Source organism: Alligator mississippiensis, chromosome 14, assembly GCF_030867095.1.
Source record: "Alligator mississippiensis isolate rAllMis1 chromosome 14, rAllMis1, whole genome shotgun sequence".
NCBI lineage: Eukaryota > Metazoa > Chordata > Crocodylia > Alligatoridae > Alligator > Alligator mississippiensis.
In genome coordinates this window covers 38,200,694-38,219,312 of record NC_081837.1, presented here as the reverse complement: position 1 = coordinate 38,219,312, position 18,619 = coordinate 38,200,694, and the positions used below count along the sequence as shown (strand labels likewise).

The 18,619-nt window shown below is 43.3% G+C and overlaps 1 protein-coding gene across 1 annotated transcript; it reads right to left on the bottom strand.

The window, feature by feature from the left end:
* Positions 1-246: 246 nt before the first annotated feature.
* Positions 247-18,092, bottom strand: APOBEC2 (apolipoprotein B mRNA editing enzyme catalytic subunit 2). Its single transcript, XM_006270081.4, has 4 exons — positions 17,910-18,092; positions 12,519-12,730; positions 1,176-1,720; positions 247-689 (listed from the first exon to the last, which is right to left on the bottom strand). Exons 2-3 carry the CDS (start codon positions 12,665-12,667, stop codon positions 1,183-1,185), a joined length of 687 nt encoding a protein of 228 aa, XP_006270143.1. The 5' UTR covers positions 12,668-12,730; positions 17,910-18,092; the 3' UTR covers positions 247-689; positions 1,176-1,182.
* Between the last annotated feature and the right edge of the window lie 527 nt (positions 18,093-18,619).

Here is an 18,619-nt window from a genome sequence, read left to right as displayed (position 1 = left end):
GTCTGTGTGGGAAGGGGAGAAATGACCGATACTGTGAAGTGCAGTCATGGCTACTTGTGTATTAACTGGGAAGGGGCAAAAGGAGTTTTTGTAGCATGAATATGTTGGCAGCCAAAGGGAGAAGATGCGTGATGTTTTCAACATGCTTATGCTACTTGGAGAGTCCATCATATTGCCTGTGCCAGACTAGACCAGTTAGCTGCCAAGTTGGGCCATGATTTTAGTTATACAAAGGAAAAGAATAAATAATGCTTTGTTTTCTTTTAATTGCATTGCTGGTTTTCTCTTTTAAAAAAATCACTATTTATAAAATATACACTTGCCAAATATGCTTATCTAATTTGCAGCCTTGCTTTTATCTAAATTTTCTTTTATGCTAAAGCTCTTCTATTGTTTGGGGCCTGCACTGTGTTTTACAAATTCCATTGAAGTCCATTTCATTTCTGTCTCTAACCATGGCATATTTCTCTCTCTTTCCTGTTAACAGAAACAATGCAGGATTACATTCTAAAAAACCCCAAACACCAAAAAATGCTGCATGATAAATATATATTTTAGTCCATCAGGGCCATGTCTGTTAGAGGTTTGTGTTGCATCCTACTAGATGGGAAAGCTGAAGGAGTGTCCCAGATGTCCAAGTCTGTCATGCTTGTCTCTTCATTGGGTAACAGATCTCTTGCAAACTGGCCCTGTGGGGAGAGAGAGATGGAGGTTACCAGCTTCAAATGTTTTATTGATTAAAGAGACTGTCTCATACAAAACAATGTACTGAGAAGGGATGAAATGCTGTACCAGTTCTGTTTAGGCCACAGAACTATTACAGTCACCTGTTGTCCCTTCAGTTCTCTTATCTCTCATGCAAAATTGCTCATTCGGGGAACAATGGAATGTTCTTTTTATATCTAATGACCTTTCTCTTTGTTTCTCTGTGAAGAGTGAATGAGTGCATTCCTACAGGTATTTTTGGAGGCCTGGGTCTTATCCTCAGAACTTGCCTGGCCCTGCTGTACAGGAGAGTGTGGAAGGGGGCAGGGTGCTGCTGGGGAGATCATCCTGATGCTTAGTACTGGCATCCCTAGCTGACCACAGAGGCGAGCAATAGTACCTTTCTATTTGTGCCTTAAAAACCCAGAGGCAACGAAAAGGTAGATGAGCAAATGGAAGCCTTCACTCACGTGAGCCTCAGTGCAGAACCTCAGCCAACTTCTCCTCATAATACAGGAAGTTCTCTTGAATGTCCTCCCAGGGTACGAAGTCCTTTGATTCTCCTTCCTCCTGCTCCACAAAGTTCTGCCAAACATATTCAAAGTCTTGAGGCTTCATAATCCTCAGCTTGCAGCCAGCTGCCTTCATTTTCTTCAGGACAGCCTGCATCTCGGGCTCCTCCCACATGAAGAGACGGCTCACCAGGATAGCGAGGCGCAGGTTTTTGTTCTTCTTCAGAATCTCAGCTATTCGCTCTGCACAGGCCACGCAGGGGCTGGAGGAGACATACCAGGTGACGTTGTAGCGCAGGCTGGATTCACATTCAGGCAAGATGGTATTAAAGAAAGCATCTTCGGCATGGGCTGCTGCATGCTCATCCTCCAGGTAACCCCGAATGGTCCCTGACTCTTTGCCTTGGGTTTCTACAATATAACATAAAAAGGTCTTGTTCCTGCCTGAGCTATATTCCACGTTCTTGAACTGGAATTTGAAAAAGAAGGCAGGGAGGCGTTCCCTGTAGAAAAAGAAGAGAGCAAGAGAAACCCCTTAGTATTTTAACAGATCCTGCAGTCCTTGTCTCGGCCTGTATTCCAACGTGACCTTGGGCAAGTCACTTAATCTAGCATTTGTCTTGGCTCTTCATTGTTAAGACTAGCATAATAATTACGACTCAGTGAGGATAAGGGTACATGAATAGTGGGAGGTCCTGTATACTCTATTTGATTAGTTTGGTTGACTTATTTTTGATGCATCTATCCTAGAAACCTATAATATCTACTGTGAGCATATCAGACACAGCTATAAGAGACTCACTCCTTCCATGCATCATGTAGACACGCATCTGAGTGTACGTTCTGCTCTATGTTGCATAAGCAAGAGAAATGGCTTTCCTTGACTCAAGTCAGGGCTGTATCCCTTGCATTTTAGTCCTAAACCATCACATGGCTCTGCCAGCGCACTATAATCTCCATCTGCAGCATCCTTACTATTATGATTTAAGATTCTGTTCTGTCAAGTGCTCCTCTCCCATCCTTCCCTTCTGCCACAGTTCTAGTCCTGAGCCATGAGCACATGGCCCTCCTAGATCTGGCCCTCTGACATCAGCTGTGCTGAGTTGTGCTCCGTTTTGGTTTAATATGGATATGTGAGTCCAAACAGAGACGTAATATAAGTGCTTCTACTGAAGTCACACAGCTGTTTCTGCTCATGCTAGGGATTAATTTGGTCACTCATGATAACCAGCAACTTTCCATTTCCATTCTAGGTTTCCAAATTAATTTAATCAGTGTGAATTAATATCTAATGCTGTTGCTTCTGGTCATTTTCCAATTCAAATCAGAACAGGGTGTTCTCTGGAATTATTTAGGGAAGGTATAATCCATTCCTTAAGTGCTGAGTTGCCATAGCTAGGACCTTTATTTACTAACACAATTGGTGTGCAGAAGGAATTTGATATGCCCTTTCATGGCACCTGCTTGCTTGTGTGACCTTTCCTCAGTTCTACCTGGTGATCCTGCTTGACATTTTATCTGCAGCCATTGCATTTTGTCACAATAAAAAGCCACCTTAGTAGACATTGCACATAGGGGGCTCCCACAGTGTCACGTGATGAAATCTCGTGACAAATGTTGACAAAATGTCATGTGACTGGGTGCGTGCCCACCAGGCATTGTGAATGACGAAGCTGTAAGTAGCCAAAAGCCTGTATTGAGAAATCAAAGATAATTGCACATTACACTTCATTCATTACACAGTTAATCCGCCAGCTTATTTTTTGCCCTTTTGAGTCTTGGAAGGACCTGTAACCTTAATTATTTCCTTACTGGGAATATTAATCTTGTAAAACAGTGAGTAAAATATCACTTCCATCCCTGGATCATCTAGCTGCCAAGCAAAGTCTGTTATTTCAGGCTTCTCTGGGGGGCGCACTGAGAAAAGGTCAGGAAAGATTCTTAGAGACTTGACCACCTTAGATGGGATAGAAACACTGGTTTACGAAGTGGTTTATTTTCTTCCTCAATGGGAAAGATGCAATACCTCACGTACAAATTGGTTCTGGAGAGGGTGGAGGTGGTTGGTGCAGAAACATGGAGAGTCTACTAATAAATACGATGAACATGTAACTGTTGGAACAACATGTGAATCTACCATTCATTCACTTCTGAGGACTTAAGTTTAAACCCTGTTTTAGGTCAGAAATGAAAATGAGTTTGGTGACCTCAAATCTAGCCTTGTGTCATAAAGCCACCCTATGCTGTTGGTACAATTCAGCACCATTACTGATGCTACCTTTAAGCAAACAACTTGGAAGAGATCCAGAATTTACCCAGATTGCTGCTCAGAAGGACTGAGGTATGTGCTCTGAGGACTGCATGCAAAACCTAGTGACTTTGCATCAGGCTATGACAGAAGTATATGTGGGCCTAGGACTATGACAGAGATCAGAACTGAGCTATGTGGTCAGACAGCTGTGTAGTTGTCCACGGTGGCTCTAGCTAATGATGTTACATATCATGAACAAATAGCGTTTTACGCAGAAAGTTATTGAAAAGTGCTGTGCCCCTTCTGATGAATCCAGTACATTTTTTGTTGCACTCTTGGCACATTATTCTAAAAGTGTAAATGCAGTTGTTCACAGTTGTTTAATCTCAGTAACAGGATCTCCCAGAGTACTTTCCCATTAGTTCCAGCTTTGCTGTATATTAATTCTGTTTGCATCTTCCAAATGAAGTCAAGACCCTTTAATGAAGCTGGTGTTACTCTACAGCAGGCTTTGGGTAAAGTTAAAACAGAGGAGACCTCCCACCAAACCTGTTTTACATTGTTTTTCTAGGGCCCCGGGCAGTGTTAGAGCCTCATTGTGCTTGGTGCTGAAAAGCACATGCTATAAAAAATTATATAAAGGTGTGAATAGTCTAACAAGGACAAAGATTTTATAACCTCACTTAAAGCAATTGGGCACCAAAAGCTCTGGTTCAGATTGCCCAGCTGTGACACTCTACAGTCCATGCTTAGACTAGGAGGTTTTTTACAAGTATAGGAGTATTGGTATGCTATACCACCAAAAATGGATGCAACTACATTGGCAAAACTGCAGTTTATACTGGCATAGAAAGGCCACTATTCTCCCAGGCAACCAAGCTGTGTTGGCAAATCCACAGTGTTCTTGGTGTCACTGCACCTTAACCGACTATACATATAAGTCAGCTTGGGGATCACAACTCTTTACCATCCCAATTGACATAAGTGTGTCAGCAGAAGTCTATAGTGTAGACCTAACCTTAGCAACATTTTAAGCTGCACTGTATATCATGTGATTCAGGTCTTTTTAAACCTGCTCTGATAAGGCCTGCACAAAACAGTGATTAAAATGATAAGAGAGATAGTTAAAATAATGCCTGTAGGGTTCCTATACAAATGCCACTTGCTGCCGCTAGTGTTAATATATAGGTGAAAGAAAATGGTAGCACAGCCAAGGGCTCTGTATTTTGGCTTAAGGAAATGAATCCTACCATTTTGCATGCGCTTTGGAACCAGGACAGTTGTAGACTATAAATACAGTATTTGCTGTCACTAAGCATGATGCCAATTACAAGCTGAGAAATATGAGTAGACTCTATCTTGCCTGATCTTGAAACCTTACCTGCCTGATACATTTTGATTCAAAAGGCAACTTGAAGGATGATGGAGGCCTGATCCAAAGCTTAGTGAAGTCACTGGAAAGACTCCCACTAATTTCAGTAGTCTTTGCATCAGACTTTGGTAGTCTCCATCTGTACTCAAGAAAAGAGGGCGGGAGGAACTGAGGGGCTAGCTAAACTAGGGAGAGTTACATTGATACTGTTACACGTATTTAACATCTAATGTAGATGTACTGCTCAAATGCAAGCTCTCTTTTGTCCTGGTCTACATTTTGAGCTTGCTCTTGTGCACATCTGTGCAAATTCCCCTAATTTAGAAAACCCAGAATATATCTAGCAAGATTACTTTTCAACATACTTCTCTTCACAACATTTTGACCTTCTTCCTTGTAGATTAGATGACTTGAAAATACCTCATTAAGGACCAGTCCTGTTTCTTTTCAAGCAAATGGTGAAACTCCCACCATATTCATTAAGGAGCAGGATCAGACCATAATTTAGTATAATGCCTCTCTCCCCTAGATTCAATGAAAGCCCTTTTCTCTTTTGTTCCTTGAGTCTAAGAAATTTACATTTCTTGAAGAACTGCAAACTTCATAGGGACAGAAGTTATACATAAACCGGTTTAAGTGACCAGAAACTGGTTTAAACCTGTAACAGAACAGCAGTTCAGTGCACATAAACCGTTTTTTAAAATAAACCTGGTTGAATATAGTACCTGACTTAACTGATTTGGGTCAAACCGATTTATGAAACTTCTGTCCCAGACCCCTTCTTGGTTCAAGTTAAATCATAGTCCCCCAGCATGGCTTTCCAGCCCTCGGCTTGGCTTGGCTGTCTGCTCCAGCAGAGAGGGGTTGGGGGGGGGGGAGGCAGGGACTGCCCTTCCCTCCTCCCACCCAGCCAGGCAAACCCTGGCTGGGGACTGGGGCTAGGGAGGGGGGTTAAACATCTCTTCCCCGCTCAAATGTATTGCTGACTTTGACTGTGGACTACAAATCACAGAGGTACCTGGAAGCAGCCCCTGCCTGTTCCTGGAAGCAGGAAGAGTCCTGTTGCTGTGAGTCTGGACTGCAAATCCCAGAGACCTCAGGGGCGGCAGGAAGAGGAAGCGAACACATAGTCCATTCTGGCTACATGCCAGAGAGCCATGCTGTAGCGCCCCCTGGGCTTCTGGCCTGAGCCACTGCAGACATGTGACTGCATTTCCTGAATCAAAAGTAAATGTGTGTCCAGTTGTCTCAGTTTAATATCTGTAGCTTAGACTGACCTGCATAGACTGAATTGATTCAGCCTCAGACTTTTTGGCTGTCTGTACTTAGCCCATGACTTTAGCTCAGAGATCATTTCTGATTCCTTTTGTAATCAAAGAATTCATCCTAGCTGTGTTTGATCAGCAGAAGCCTTCCTCCATATTTTTCAGGGACGGGTTTCTAAAGCCACAAGAAATCATTTTAAAATAATGTAATGTTATACACTTGTTTAAAAATGTACCATGTCATAGTCACATGCAAATTAATTCCTCATTTAAATCTGTTGACTTCAAGAGAGTTACACTATGGATTAATATGACTCTGTTTTAATGAGCTATTTGAATTGTAAGGCCAAAACACCTTGAAGTCAGACTAAAGAGTCCTATTGATTAATCAGGTGTTAAATCAAGTCCTCCAATGAAAGCCTATATAAAATCTGTGTGTCCTGTCATCTGTGAAACAGACTGAGATTACCTGGTCTCCTAAACAAAATCTGTCTTCATAGCAACAAGGAATATCTAGCATGCCACTTTACTTCCAGTAAGGAGGCCTGTAAACAAAGCTAAAGGCACTCTTCAAAGGTAAGCGGCTGGCTGAGAGTTTGGAAACCCTTGCTCACTATGGATACAGAGGCAACGAATGTCCAAAGTGCTGCTGACATAATGTAAAGTCTAATGTATCAAGAAGGATCAGCTTAATCCCACCTAAATCAGAGCAGTGTGTACAATCTAGCAAAAATCTGTATTCCAAACGTCTGCCCTGGGAGGACACAACTAAGTCCTTGTCACAACACTGCATAGTTTCTGTTCCCAGCAACCAAAGTTTGTGCTAGGTGTCAATGGGCATGTCTACACATGCGCATTTACTGTGCAGTAACTGAAATTATTGCTCATGATAGGTGCTCATCTACTCACGCACGCCCATAGTATGCAGTAAATATGGTGATTTATGCCGACTTGACCATAAATTTGATACCTGCATCATGCAGGTATCAAATCTATGCTCAATTAGTTACTGTGTAGTAAAGCACACGCCCTTGTAGACACCCAATGTAGACACCTTACTGCACAGTATCACTGTGTGTGTGGACTGACTTGGGACTAAAGTTAGTCCCAAGTCAGTCCACACACAGCGTTAATGCGCTTTAATACCTGCATGTGTAGACGCCGTCCTATTCCCACTTACTGTGCAGTAAATTTAAGCCGGCGTAAATGCACATGTAGACATGCCCAGCGAGTCTGTGAACCCCATCATCAAGTGACTGAGCAGTAAAAAAAGAACTACATGTATGAACACCCTGCATCCGCTCTGACAGTAGATAGTATGACTCCTGAACTATAACATGTATTTCAGACACTCATAGTAATTAATTATGATATTTTGCATTTCTCTAGCACTATTCATCCTAGTGGCTCAAAGCAGTTTAGAAACCATTAAGCCTGACAACACAACCTGGAAACAGCTAAAATACATTAATAAGTAAAGCAGGTCCTAGCCCTGACACTTATTTACTGTCTGATATCGAGCAAGTCTCAAATCTTCCCTGGGTAACGATTTCTATACTGCTTAAAATTAGTTTAATATATACTCACGTTTGAAAGAAAGATGATGTATGAATGCAGTTACCCTCATTTTAGAAGTGGGAAAAGAGATAAGAAAATAATCTGTTGCTTCAGAATTAGTGAAACAGTCTGGCAGGGCCAACAAATAGAAACCCGGAGCACTGATTCCTGTTCCCTTATTCTGTTCCCATACGTCATGGATGGATGCCAGGAGAAGGAGAAATCAGCCTGTGCCCTATCATATGTTATTCTCTGACTTAATATGTGCAAATATTTAGTGTCTCAGTGACTGAGCTGGTTACTTTTGTGCTCGCGATTCTTTGCTCCAGTGTTCTAACAAGGCTAGGCTGCAGTACAGCAAAAATACTCACGGCCATTGGGATTCCCTTTGCCAAAACAGCTCACTACATAACACACGTACACACGCACCAGTAATGCACACATGCATGCACACATACATAGATGAATGCCTCCTTGAATAAGCATACATAGACATCAAACTGTCATCATTTTCCTCACCGTCACCTGCTCCAAGGATGTAAAGCAGCTGGTAGTTCAGCTTAGTAGCTGCAGCTTGTGGGACATGCACAAGTTCAAAATTGCCTGTCTATTTTTGCATGTCTCCTATGATCTTCATTAAATGTTTGTCTTGCCCTTTATAAGCTCCTTAGGTGCTGCCAGAAGAATCTTCTTATTAGGCTGTATCAGGCTTCTTTGACTGTGTTTTTTTTTAATTAAACATAAAACTTGTACAAAAAAATTGCAGACAGATCATTAAAAAGACTATTAAAGGAAACATACTTGGAGCAGTGACAATATAATTGCATTTGGCACCTGAATCCTTTATCTGGGGATCTCAGAGCACTTTACAGAGGTAGGGAAATATAATTATCCTTATTCTGCAGAGGGGAAACTGAGGCACAGAGGCATTAAAAGGGAAATTTTGAGAAGCACTTAGGGCAGTTAGGCAATGGGAATTGGGCACCAACTAATAATTCTTCCATTAAGAAACTTGCTTAGATCCTATAAAGGTAGGGTAGGGAATACGACATAAGCCTCCTGGCTTCATGCAATCCGTGCTCTAACTACGAGTTTAGAAATAGAAACACTAGAAATGAGAGAACCTATTTTTAATCCTTTTACAAATAATTGGGATGTTTCAAACATAATTCATCCAGACTGCTGTGCTGAGTATCTAGACTATTCCTTAGAGATTTGTCAGTACCTCGATAAAACTAGAAGCTTCAAGCTTTTCTGAAACGGAAGCCTCTGGGCTCAAGAATGCCAACTGGGTGGAATACATTTGTTCTTTAGTTTGTGGGCACAATGATAATTATAATATAAACTTTTGGGGAAGTTGCTATAAGGCAGTAGGCAATGACCTCTAGATTCTAACTTATCTAGGTTCTTAAAAGAGGAAAGCCAATCCAATGGTCCTTTCAGTGAAAAATTAAACAAGCTACAGTTTTTAGTTATAAAGACCTGATGCAAAACCACTGTTTCATGACTGTCTCAAGAGCAGCCATTCACTAATGGACACAGCCATGCTGAGCTCATAGATGACAAAAAAATTACAGTGGACCCAAACAAGTTCTTTTGTAACAAGGCCTCCCACAGCCAAGGAGGAGGCGTGGGATTCGCCATCACCATGGAGAATTTCCTTTTCACCCTGTTACGAAATGTAAATGAATGCATCGCCGTGAATCCTGTTAAGTTTACATGGCCGCACTCAGTTGGGCTATAACAATGGCAAAAGGGGTTTAACATCCCTAAAAAGGGTGACTGTATTTTTTCCATAATCTGGAATCCTTGGAGCTGCAGGCAGCAGCATTACAAACATGGCTGGGTATCATATCTGAAATGCTTGAGCCCAAGACAGCATAACTGAGCACAGATGATTGGGCTTTTAAATTAGTAAATTACTAATGATTAAGTTATCCATTAGCAGGATAACTGGCGCTGCTAGCTAAAAAATTGCTAATAACTAAAAAATCCAAATGGGGACCACATCCAGGAAAGGCACTTAGGGAGATTCCAATCTGCAGGCACATGCCTTTCAAATTCCAACATATCTTAATATGGGCTATTAAACACTGGGGTAAATTAGCTTCTTGAGGGTCCTCTGGTATTTCCCTGTGGTCCATTTGGTTCCCCATTCCTCATCCTCTATAGCCCAGCATGTTGTCAATAAGCCAGTCACCAGAGGAGAAACTGGTTTGGCTCTTGTTGGAGTTCAGAAGTTAGCCAGAGGTAGATTGTTGGGAGCACTCCTCAAATATCATTGCAGCGTGCACAGAACAAATACTTACATACCGCTGGGGAGGAAGGAACGCAAGGCATTTCTTCTCCAAAGGGTCTGAGCAGGTGAGTTCCAAAGACTTAATGGTCTTGTCTCGCTTGACAGCCAATGTGTAGAATTTAACACTCGTGTAAATGAAAAGCTGTTAGCACCAGCAGAGTGCACATAGGTGTCATGCAACTGATCCCAACTGTACCCCTAGCAAATCCCTGTCTAAGGTTTTTGCTTCTGACTTGCAGAAGCCCCTACTATTCTAGTCGCTGGTCCTCACCCATTTTTGCCAATGTGTTTAGTCATCATGTGGAATGTCTATTCAAGCCTTGGGCCCTCACACAGCTCTGCCAATGGACCTTAATCACAAGCAATTACTTCCCTGTTATTCCTGCTATCCTCTCTCCCTTAGCCGCATCAAAGCAACTCACTCAGAACCTGCTATCGCCAAGAGTCTCCACACACAGGTACATCTCACTCCTAGTCCCTACTATTCTCATGCTTCACATCTCCTGAGAAGACAATTTGTCAAATACTGTAGGGGCCCCATCATTTAATGAATTATCTGCAAAGGACCAGAACAACACCAGGAAGCTTCCTTCACATGTGATCAGTGTTCATGTTCCTATCCAACCCTTTAGAGTTAAGAGGGCATCTAGAAGATATTGCACCTTTACTTTACATTTCTAGTTTTAAGTGACAGAAAGCAGGGCTGAGAAATCTGCCTGGACACACTGAGTAACCAGAAGCAATCACTGAGCATTGTATTGACTCTCTGATCTATATGAAATGGGTTGGTTCTGTAGCTTAGGTCACTCCTAGCGGACAGATGTCCACATCATAAAAAGCCATCTGTATAACTGGCTCAAAGTCTCATTTATTGGGAGTTTCAGTAGAAAGGCAAATGATTACATGCAGGCTAATGTACTGTACCATCAGAGCCTCACCAAAAGAGATGAAACCCATTGCTGCATGGCAGGTGAGGAAACATTCACCATTTCTGACCTGAACGTACCCATTCTATGGTTAACAGTAGGTAGATACTGGTCCATAGTGACATTGTGTTTGTTTATGGAAGTGCATCTGTTACAGTCAGAAACAGAGATCAATGTGGCACCTTGTTACTGAAAATATTTGTGCCCCATATGTCCTTGAATCTGCTCTGTAGGTTTTATGGATCAAACACTTGTTTGCTGTAGTTTCATGGAGCCGCATAGTTACATATGAGAGAGAGATGGATTCTATCCTAATTCTTGTATCTTCATCAGAATTGCCAGCTGAGCACTGACTGGAGAATGTTTATTGCTGCTGCTGCTGCTAAGATAGGCAGTAATATCCAGATAGATTTTCAGACCCTGCATTGAAGTTTGCAGCAAAGGCTATAAATCATGTCTTGCTTTAATAATTGAGCACATTGGCTTGATAACCACTGAAAGAGAGTAGAGGTAGAACTACCTACTGTTATTTTTAAAGTATCATGTCTCTGGTTATAGGCTATACTGTAAATTATTTACAGCTCCATTTAGATATGACATTAATAAAGATATTTGAAAGTGTTAGGGACAGCAGATTAGACAGAGAGACGTATTTTCCTAGATGCATATGTCCCTCAGACATCATTAATGTATAGTCACTTGGCTATTGATTCATCACTAGTCCATCCTCCTATTGTCTGTATGGTTAATTATAATAGAACTTAATAAGAATAATTTTAGACATAGAGGTTTGGTTTTTAATAAGGGCTAAACATTCAGAAATGGAACCAAAATTTCCACAGAGCTCTTCTTCCATTCGGACACTTAAATAAGTAGACAGGTCTGTCAAAGATTTCAGCATTCTACCTGCTGAGTAGATTTGAAATTCTGGCTATTAGTGTCACAAAGGGAGCTCATGAAACCTGAGCATTTTAGCAAATTGTCCACTATTTTGGTGCCTGACTTATGAGCTAAGCTCTTTTAGAAGTCAGTCTCGGCTGCAGGTGGTGAGCCTTTACAGGTTAGCAAATCTATCCCCTGTAGTCCATTAAGCAGATACAGCCCAGCATTTGGTATTTTCCTAAGCCACTGACAAAAAAGTTTACATTGGCCCTCTCCAAAAATTGAAATGAGGATTTAAATATTTCCCAAGGGCTCCGTTCTTCCATCTCTACATAGAATAGTATTTTACCTAATAGGGGGTCCCATTGAAATCAGTGGAACTACTTGCATAGTATGCATATTTATTTGTAAAGGTGGCAGAATCAAGCCTACACAATATAAAATAGATGGATCCAACCATTTAGTTGCTGATTTGAATCTAACTCTCACAAATGGAGTGACACTCCAACAAGTGTCATCCAAACTGCATGTTCAGCCAGAGACAAGATTGCAACTTATGCCATTTCGACAGTGTTTAAAAATCTCTTTCCAGTGTTGCACTGACCCCAGGCTTCATCCGTAATTACCTAGTATCAAGCCTTAGACAGAAACCTCACCCTGTTCAGATCAGTCATGAGCCTAAGGGAGTCACTGCTGGCTTACACTCGCATGTTTCTTTAAACTTAAGATCACACAATAGTATTTCTTACCCTGACACAATTTCAAAGGGGGGCAGTTCCTCCAGTTCCTTCTTCTTCCTCTCCTTCTCCTTCTCCTTCTCCTCCTCAGTCAGCTCTGCATTTTCAGTCTCCGGCTCACCATTCTGGGTGTTTTCAGGGTTTTCCTGCTTTTCAGCCATCTTGCTGACTATGGCTGTACCAGGTTAAGATCACTAGGAAAGAGCAGGAGCAATGTCCGTGAGCTGTCAAGGAAGAGAGACAGCACAGGGTGAGGGGAAAAAAGAAGCAGGGAGTTCCAGCAACAGGCAGAGTTGTCAGGAGCTAAATATGGAACAAAGCAGCAATGACAGAGACTGGATTGGGTAGGATGACCAGAGGACTCTCAGATGTCTCCTCCTGTGCTAAGGCCTTTTAACAATCCCTCTCGCTCCCCTTTTTAATTTAAAGTGACGAATTCATTGTGGGCGGGTAAAGTCATGGATGGAAAATCCTTCAAACAGAAGTTGCCTATTTATCCACACAGATGGCAGAAAGCTGGCAACGGGCAGGGATACCCCCCCACTGCCTTGGTTTTCCAATGCACTATCAGCCTGACCTTGGAGGACCACCCTTCTAGCAAAGGTGGGAGTGGAGAGAAGGAATCCCCCATCTGTTCTATTTAAAAAGCTGGAAAAGTACATCCGTTCTAACCCATGTTTCCATGGAGGGAACGTTGTGAACTGAGGATCCCACTCAAGTCCACGGCACAACTTCCACTGATGTCAATGAAGCCAGAATTTCATTCCAAAAGTTTTGAAGTCAGGCCCTGTATAGTTGTGGGCTGTGTTGATTTACACCAGTTCAGGATTTGTTTCTCATTCCCCACAATTTTTGGTGAGCTACTAGGCATAGACACCACTCCTTCCTGAATGTCCTGAAGGCCCATAGTGCATGTAGGCGCAGCTACAGAGATAGATAATAATAAATAATGAAACGATTCCAATTTCTCCATTATTTAATGGTTTTCTCCACTTCTGCTGTTGCCATGAGTGCGGATGCTGGATTGCTAATTCCATTAGGTGGAAGGCAGGCTAGCAATCAAGAGACTGGACAAATGGGGACCTGTGCTGGGGTTGAGGATCAGGACTGGAGTGTGCCTGTGGGGCCTGAAGGTTGTACAGAGGCAAGCAGCAGTGGGGCTGGCAAGAGGGGTCCAGGACTGATGTGTACAGTGCATAACAGGGAGAATACTGGATTGATCCAGGAGAAGTTCTCTTATGGTGCTGTCTGTATTTGGTCTGGGCCACTTCAGTGTGGAATTCCTCCAGAATAAAAAACCCAAGGAAAACCAGACACCCCCAGAGCTGTCTGGTTTTCATGTAGTCTCTAGAAAACCTTATTTTTTCCTGTTGACCATTGAATGAGACTTGGCCACAAAAACATCTTGTTCTGAATTTAAACCACTTAATTCAAATCCAAGGTGTTATTAGAACTTGAATAAAGATTCTTCTTTGGAAGTCATCCTGACATGGCGTTAGGATGGGAAGAGATAGTACATTTGTAGATGCTGTGAACTTGTGTTTTACCCCTCCAGAGTCTCTTTTACTAACAATCATCTCATCTTGCCACAGCATCTTCAAGAATCCCAAGGCCCTTCACAACTCTTCGCACACAGCACCCCTGAAATGCAGCCACCTCTGAGGCAGGGGACACCAACCACCTTCTTACACCACAGTGTTTGCTGAGACATGGTAAGAAATAGTGATTTATTTGATGACTTGATACTGGGGGTGGACTGTGTTGTGACAACGAGATAATAAAGGATTTAAAAAGTTCCAAGGCTGTCCGTCCATGGGACATACATCATTTTTTTATGTTGCTTCACAGTTCTTTAAAAAAAAAAAGAAGAAAAAGTTTGGAATGCTTTTCCTGGATCAAGAGTATAATATTGTTTTTCCCCTTGGCTGGTAACTATGTTCAAATTCCAGGTCCTCTGCCCAATCACTCTCACCTTTGACATTTCAAGGGGTGAGTTTTGGGATGGGAATCCTCTGCTAATGAGTGACAGCTCTTCCCTTTCCTCCCTGCTGTCTAAAAAAATCCCATCCCCTCTTCTGTCCCTCTGACCCACTTTCTTTATTTTTGGAAGCTCTTGACTGCTAGATTAAGCAGGACCCATCACTCCTGCAGCCTTTAGCTTTCACTGGCCCAGTCAAACTACGAAGATCAATGCTGGGCTCTAATCTAATCTCTGGAATGCGGTGCTGAGACTGTTGCTCTCCAGCCATTCCCCAGCTGCTGCACAGCTCCATCTAGGGCAGTGCGCTAAATACTCACAGGCCACCCCCCCATAGCCTGTGCCCGGGCCAAAAATATAAAGGGACGCCACTGTGATGTGGTCAGTCTGACAATGGCATTAAAACCTTAGCGGGGAGAAAAGCTTTGATCAGTTTTGTCCGGTTTTTTTGACTAGCCATAACTCTCCGCAAGTGTATGTGTAATTGCACAGAGCGCTGCTGAGCCCTGCGTATCGACTTGCTTTACCTTCAGCTAACTGCATGAGGGCCTGTGTTCAGCAGATTTGTCAGATGTATAGTTATCCTCACTATGGGGCCATCCCAACTTTGGTCAACTAAAGTCAATATGCTTTCCAATCAGTGGGTGTGTCTACACGTGTGATTAAAGCACATGAAAAAACTCCGGAGCTTATTTTTCTGGAGTTTTTTGCTCTGGGTGCACCCAGGAGCAAAACACTCTGGAGCATATTGCTCTGGAGTTCATTCGTATGCAGCATATGGTGCCTGGTCAGAGCAACCTGGGCTGACAGGGGACCTGGGGGGTCAGCCTGCCAGGCCTGCCAGCCCAGGCTGGTCCGGCCAAGCTCCACTTGCTGTGGAGCGGCTGGTTGAGGCACAAGGGTGCTTCAGTGTGGGGACTACCTGCCACCAGCCACACTGAAGCACCCTGTGCCCCAGCCAGCCTGCTCAGTATCTACACATGTGCTGAAGCACATGAAAAAAACTCTGCAGCAGGGTAGTACTTGTACTGCTGCAGAGTTTATTGGTTTCACGTGCCCTAATAGGAGTGCGGGTGTAGATGCCAAGACATTTACTGCACAATTAATTAGTCAACTTTGCAGTAAATGTCTCATGTAGACACACCCAGTGTGTCTTTCTCAGGCACCTTCCCTTCCCTATAGTTCAATGTTTTCTTTCTTTAGCTGTGAATACAAAGCTGGTCTGGTAGTCCCACACAGTGATGTCTCAGTTTAGCTCCAGAACTGGCATAGTAGATCTGGAGTATCAATGGGTCAGCCCCAGCAAAGCTACGAGATATGGAAGGTTTTGGATAATGGGAGGAAGCTGAGGGACAGGATTTGGGTATGCTGGGGATAGGGGCCTATGACAGGAAGAGCAGTGGGGTTACATATCAGGAGTGAAGGGCATCAGCATTAATGTGCAGAATCTTGTCTAGAATAACAGGGATGTGGCAGGTCAGCAATGAGGGGCACTGGCAAAGCCCTGCTTGGTAGCAGGGACAGGACAGGGAACTGCTGCAAAAAAGATGTAAGAAGGGAACTTAAGGTGGCCTCCAGTTCTGGGTAGGAGCTGGATGCTTGATCCTTTGGTTTTGGGGGTTTCTGTCTCTGAGTATGAGCCTACATCCATTGAAGTCCATAAAGAGTTTTGCCATTGATGTCTGTAGGAGCAGCATCAAGCCGTTACATGCATCAGCTACAGAAACAGCACAATCTTTTTTTAAATATTTGTCTCCTAGAGAAAAATTATTATGCACATGCAAACCCTTGAACCATTCTCCCAGTCAGGCCCTTGTCTGGAGTCTTCCAATCCAATAGGTTTTTCTTCTGAAGTCAAACTATGTGCATGTGGCTGTTATCCTGTTACGATCGTGAAGATGACATCTTCTACCAAGGTCTTCCCCACTTAAGCCTCTCTTCAAGACATATACTTCTAAAAAGTCACTCATCAGTGGGCAAAGGGTTATTCAGTTCTTATTTGGAGGCCAGATCTCAGGGCTTTGTTTTTGTCTGCAAGAACTGAGAGAAAAGGAGAGCTGCCTATTAGATCAAACTTCTGACCCACCAAATCCAGTATGCCGTCTCTGCCTGTGGCAGCTGATATCTGATGTTTTACAGATAAGCAGCTACTCCCTCCACATCAGCTGGTCAATTATGCTTTGCTGAGGAGGAAGAAATGAAAAGAAAATATTCTTTCCTGATGCAAAGGATCAGCTTATGCCCTAAAGCATGGGATTCAGTCACTATATTTTTAATTGCACAATTTGAAGGGGAGATTCAAAAGACTGGGAATGGGGTAGAGGAGACCTGGCTGCAAAGGATCTTGCTAAGGACAGGATGTTTCATTGCATTCTCAGACTGGAGGAACATTTTTGGGCAGATCCAGGAGTGAAATAAGACCGTGGCTGTGTTAGTTATAGCTCTTTATCCCAAGGGGACAGCTGGTGGTAGTAACAAAACATCTCCCTAGATACATTGTCTGGCAGCAATCCCCTTTCTGCTTTTTCCAGCTGTAACTACCGTTACAGAATAAATAAATAAAGTCCTGTTGACAGTGATGTCAACAGAGCCAGTTTTCCTTCCCCCAGGCCCCTTGGCAGCTCCCTCCCTTTTCCCCCTGTGGGGCCATGGGGCACAGATTTCAGAGGGTGGCATATCATGTCAAAGTGAAAGGGAAGAGAGATGGAGAGTCTGGGGGCATCCTGATCCCCTGTAATAAACCTTCTCCGCTTGTGTGCAGGAGGCTGGTTTCCTGGCATCTCCTTATCTCCATATCGCCCTGGCATTGTCTCCTTTCTTGGCCATCTCAGGAGATTTGAATCTAATCTTATTTATCGTGTCTATACTGTGCTTTTCACTGTAATGTCTGGGTGTTACATAAAAGTCTCAGGCAGGCAGACAGACACATTGACAGGCTGAGCCACGAAAACTGAACCTCTTCCCTTGAGTCTGTTCCTTCGGCATAGAGAAGTGGTTTATTTTAAGAACAGCATGGCAAGGAGCTTGCGTAAGTACTGCCTGTGCTGGGCTTGCCGGGCCAACTTCTGCCCTCAGCTAGAAGGGTGCCATCCATTGTGGCTCTCACAGTGTTGAACCAGGGAAGCTTAAATCAGAATATGGCCCTTTCAGTGGGTGCATGGAGTCCTTCAGTCTCCAGGACTTTTTATTCTATTCAATTCTATTCTGGTTTGCAATGTGCTCATCAGTGTAGTTTCTGAGGGCCTTCCAGTAGTGCAGTGTGACTAACATCTGTCACGTATTTGTTCTCACAGCCTCTCCCCAGACAGAGGAGAGTATGCAGGTGGCTGGTTTCTTGTGAAATGCACATGCACACACAGACACGCATGCACACCAGACATGCTGCTCTATGTCTGTGTTAGAGAAGGATGGACACAGATACGCACCTTGCAGTTGGAGCTCAAGATGGCAAGGTTGGGGATGGTCCTTGACTTTCTGCAAGCTTCTTTCACAGTCTTGGGCAGACCCCAAGCATAGTGTGTCTCCTGCACAGAGCTGCTTTGTTCTTATTGTAGAAAACTCCCCTGTGCTGCCCTGCCTCTTTCAGCAGCACTAACAGAAAATGTTGCTTTTAATCATTCCAGGATCCTGATCTGCCTCTGCTGTCTCCTCCCTGATGGATGGTAGTCCCTTTGCTGCCTGTCAGTTTTACAGGGAGGAGTCAGGCAAGCAAAGCAGCGTTGAGAGCCACACAAACAGAAGGGATACCTCCAGGAGGTGAACGTTTGGGGGTGCCGCTGGTCCCAGAGAAGCCCTTCCATAGGCGTGTCGCAGATTCAGAGCTTGGCATGAATTTTCTATGTCCGTGACAGGCACAAATATGAGGCAGCTCAGGGTGTGTCTACACTGCAGCAGCACCAATAAGGATTATCCTGAGAATACCCCATCCACCTGCTCCCATTCACACAGTCCAAGACCAGAAACGTAGCAATAAGGAATCTCTAAAAACGTCCTCTCAAGATTGATCTTGAGATCGTAGTTGCAGACCTGCTTGAGAGAAGACTCTGCACCTTTTGCATTAATTGTTCTTCAGAGACAGAATATGGGTGGAATACAATTGCATTTAGGCATCTAAATCCACTCAGGGGTGTGTGCA

Bases quoted from the DNA above. Each gene is read 5' to 3' on its own strand.
- APOBEC2 (XM_006270081.4), bottom strand. From the start codon at position 12,667: ATGGCTGAAAAGCAGGAAAACCCTGAAAACACCCAGAATGGTGAGCCG. The intron at 1,721-12,518 runs GTAAGAAATACT...CTTTTTCTACAG, and splicing joins CCCTTTGAAATTGTGTCAGG to GGAACGCCTCCCTGCCTTCT.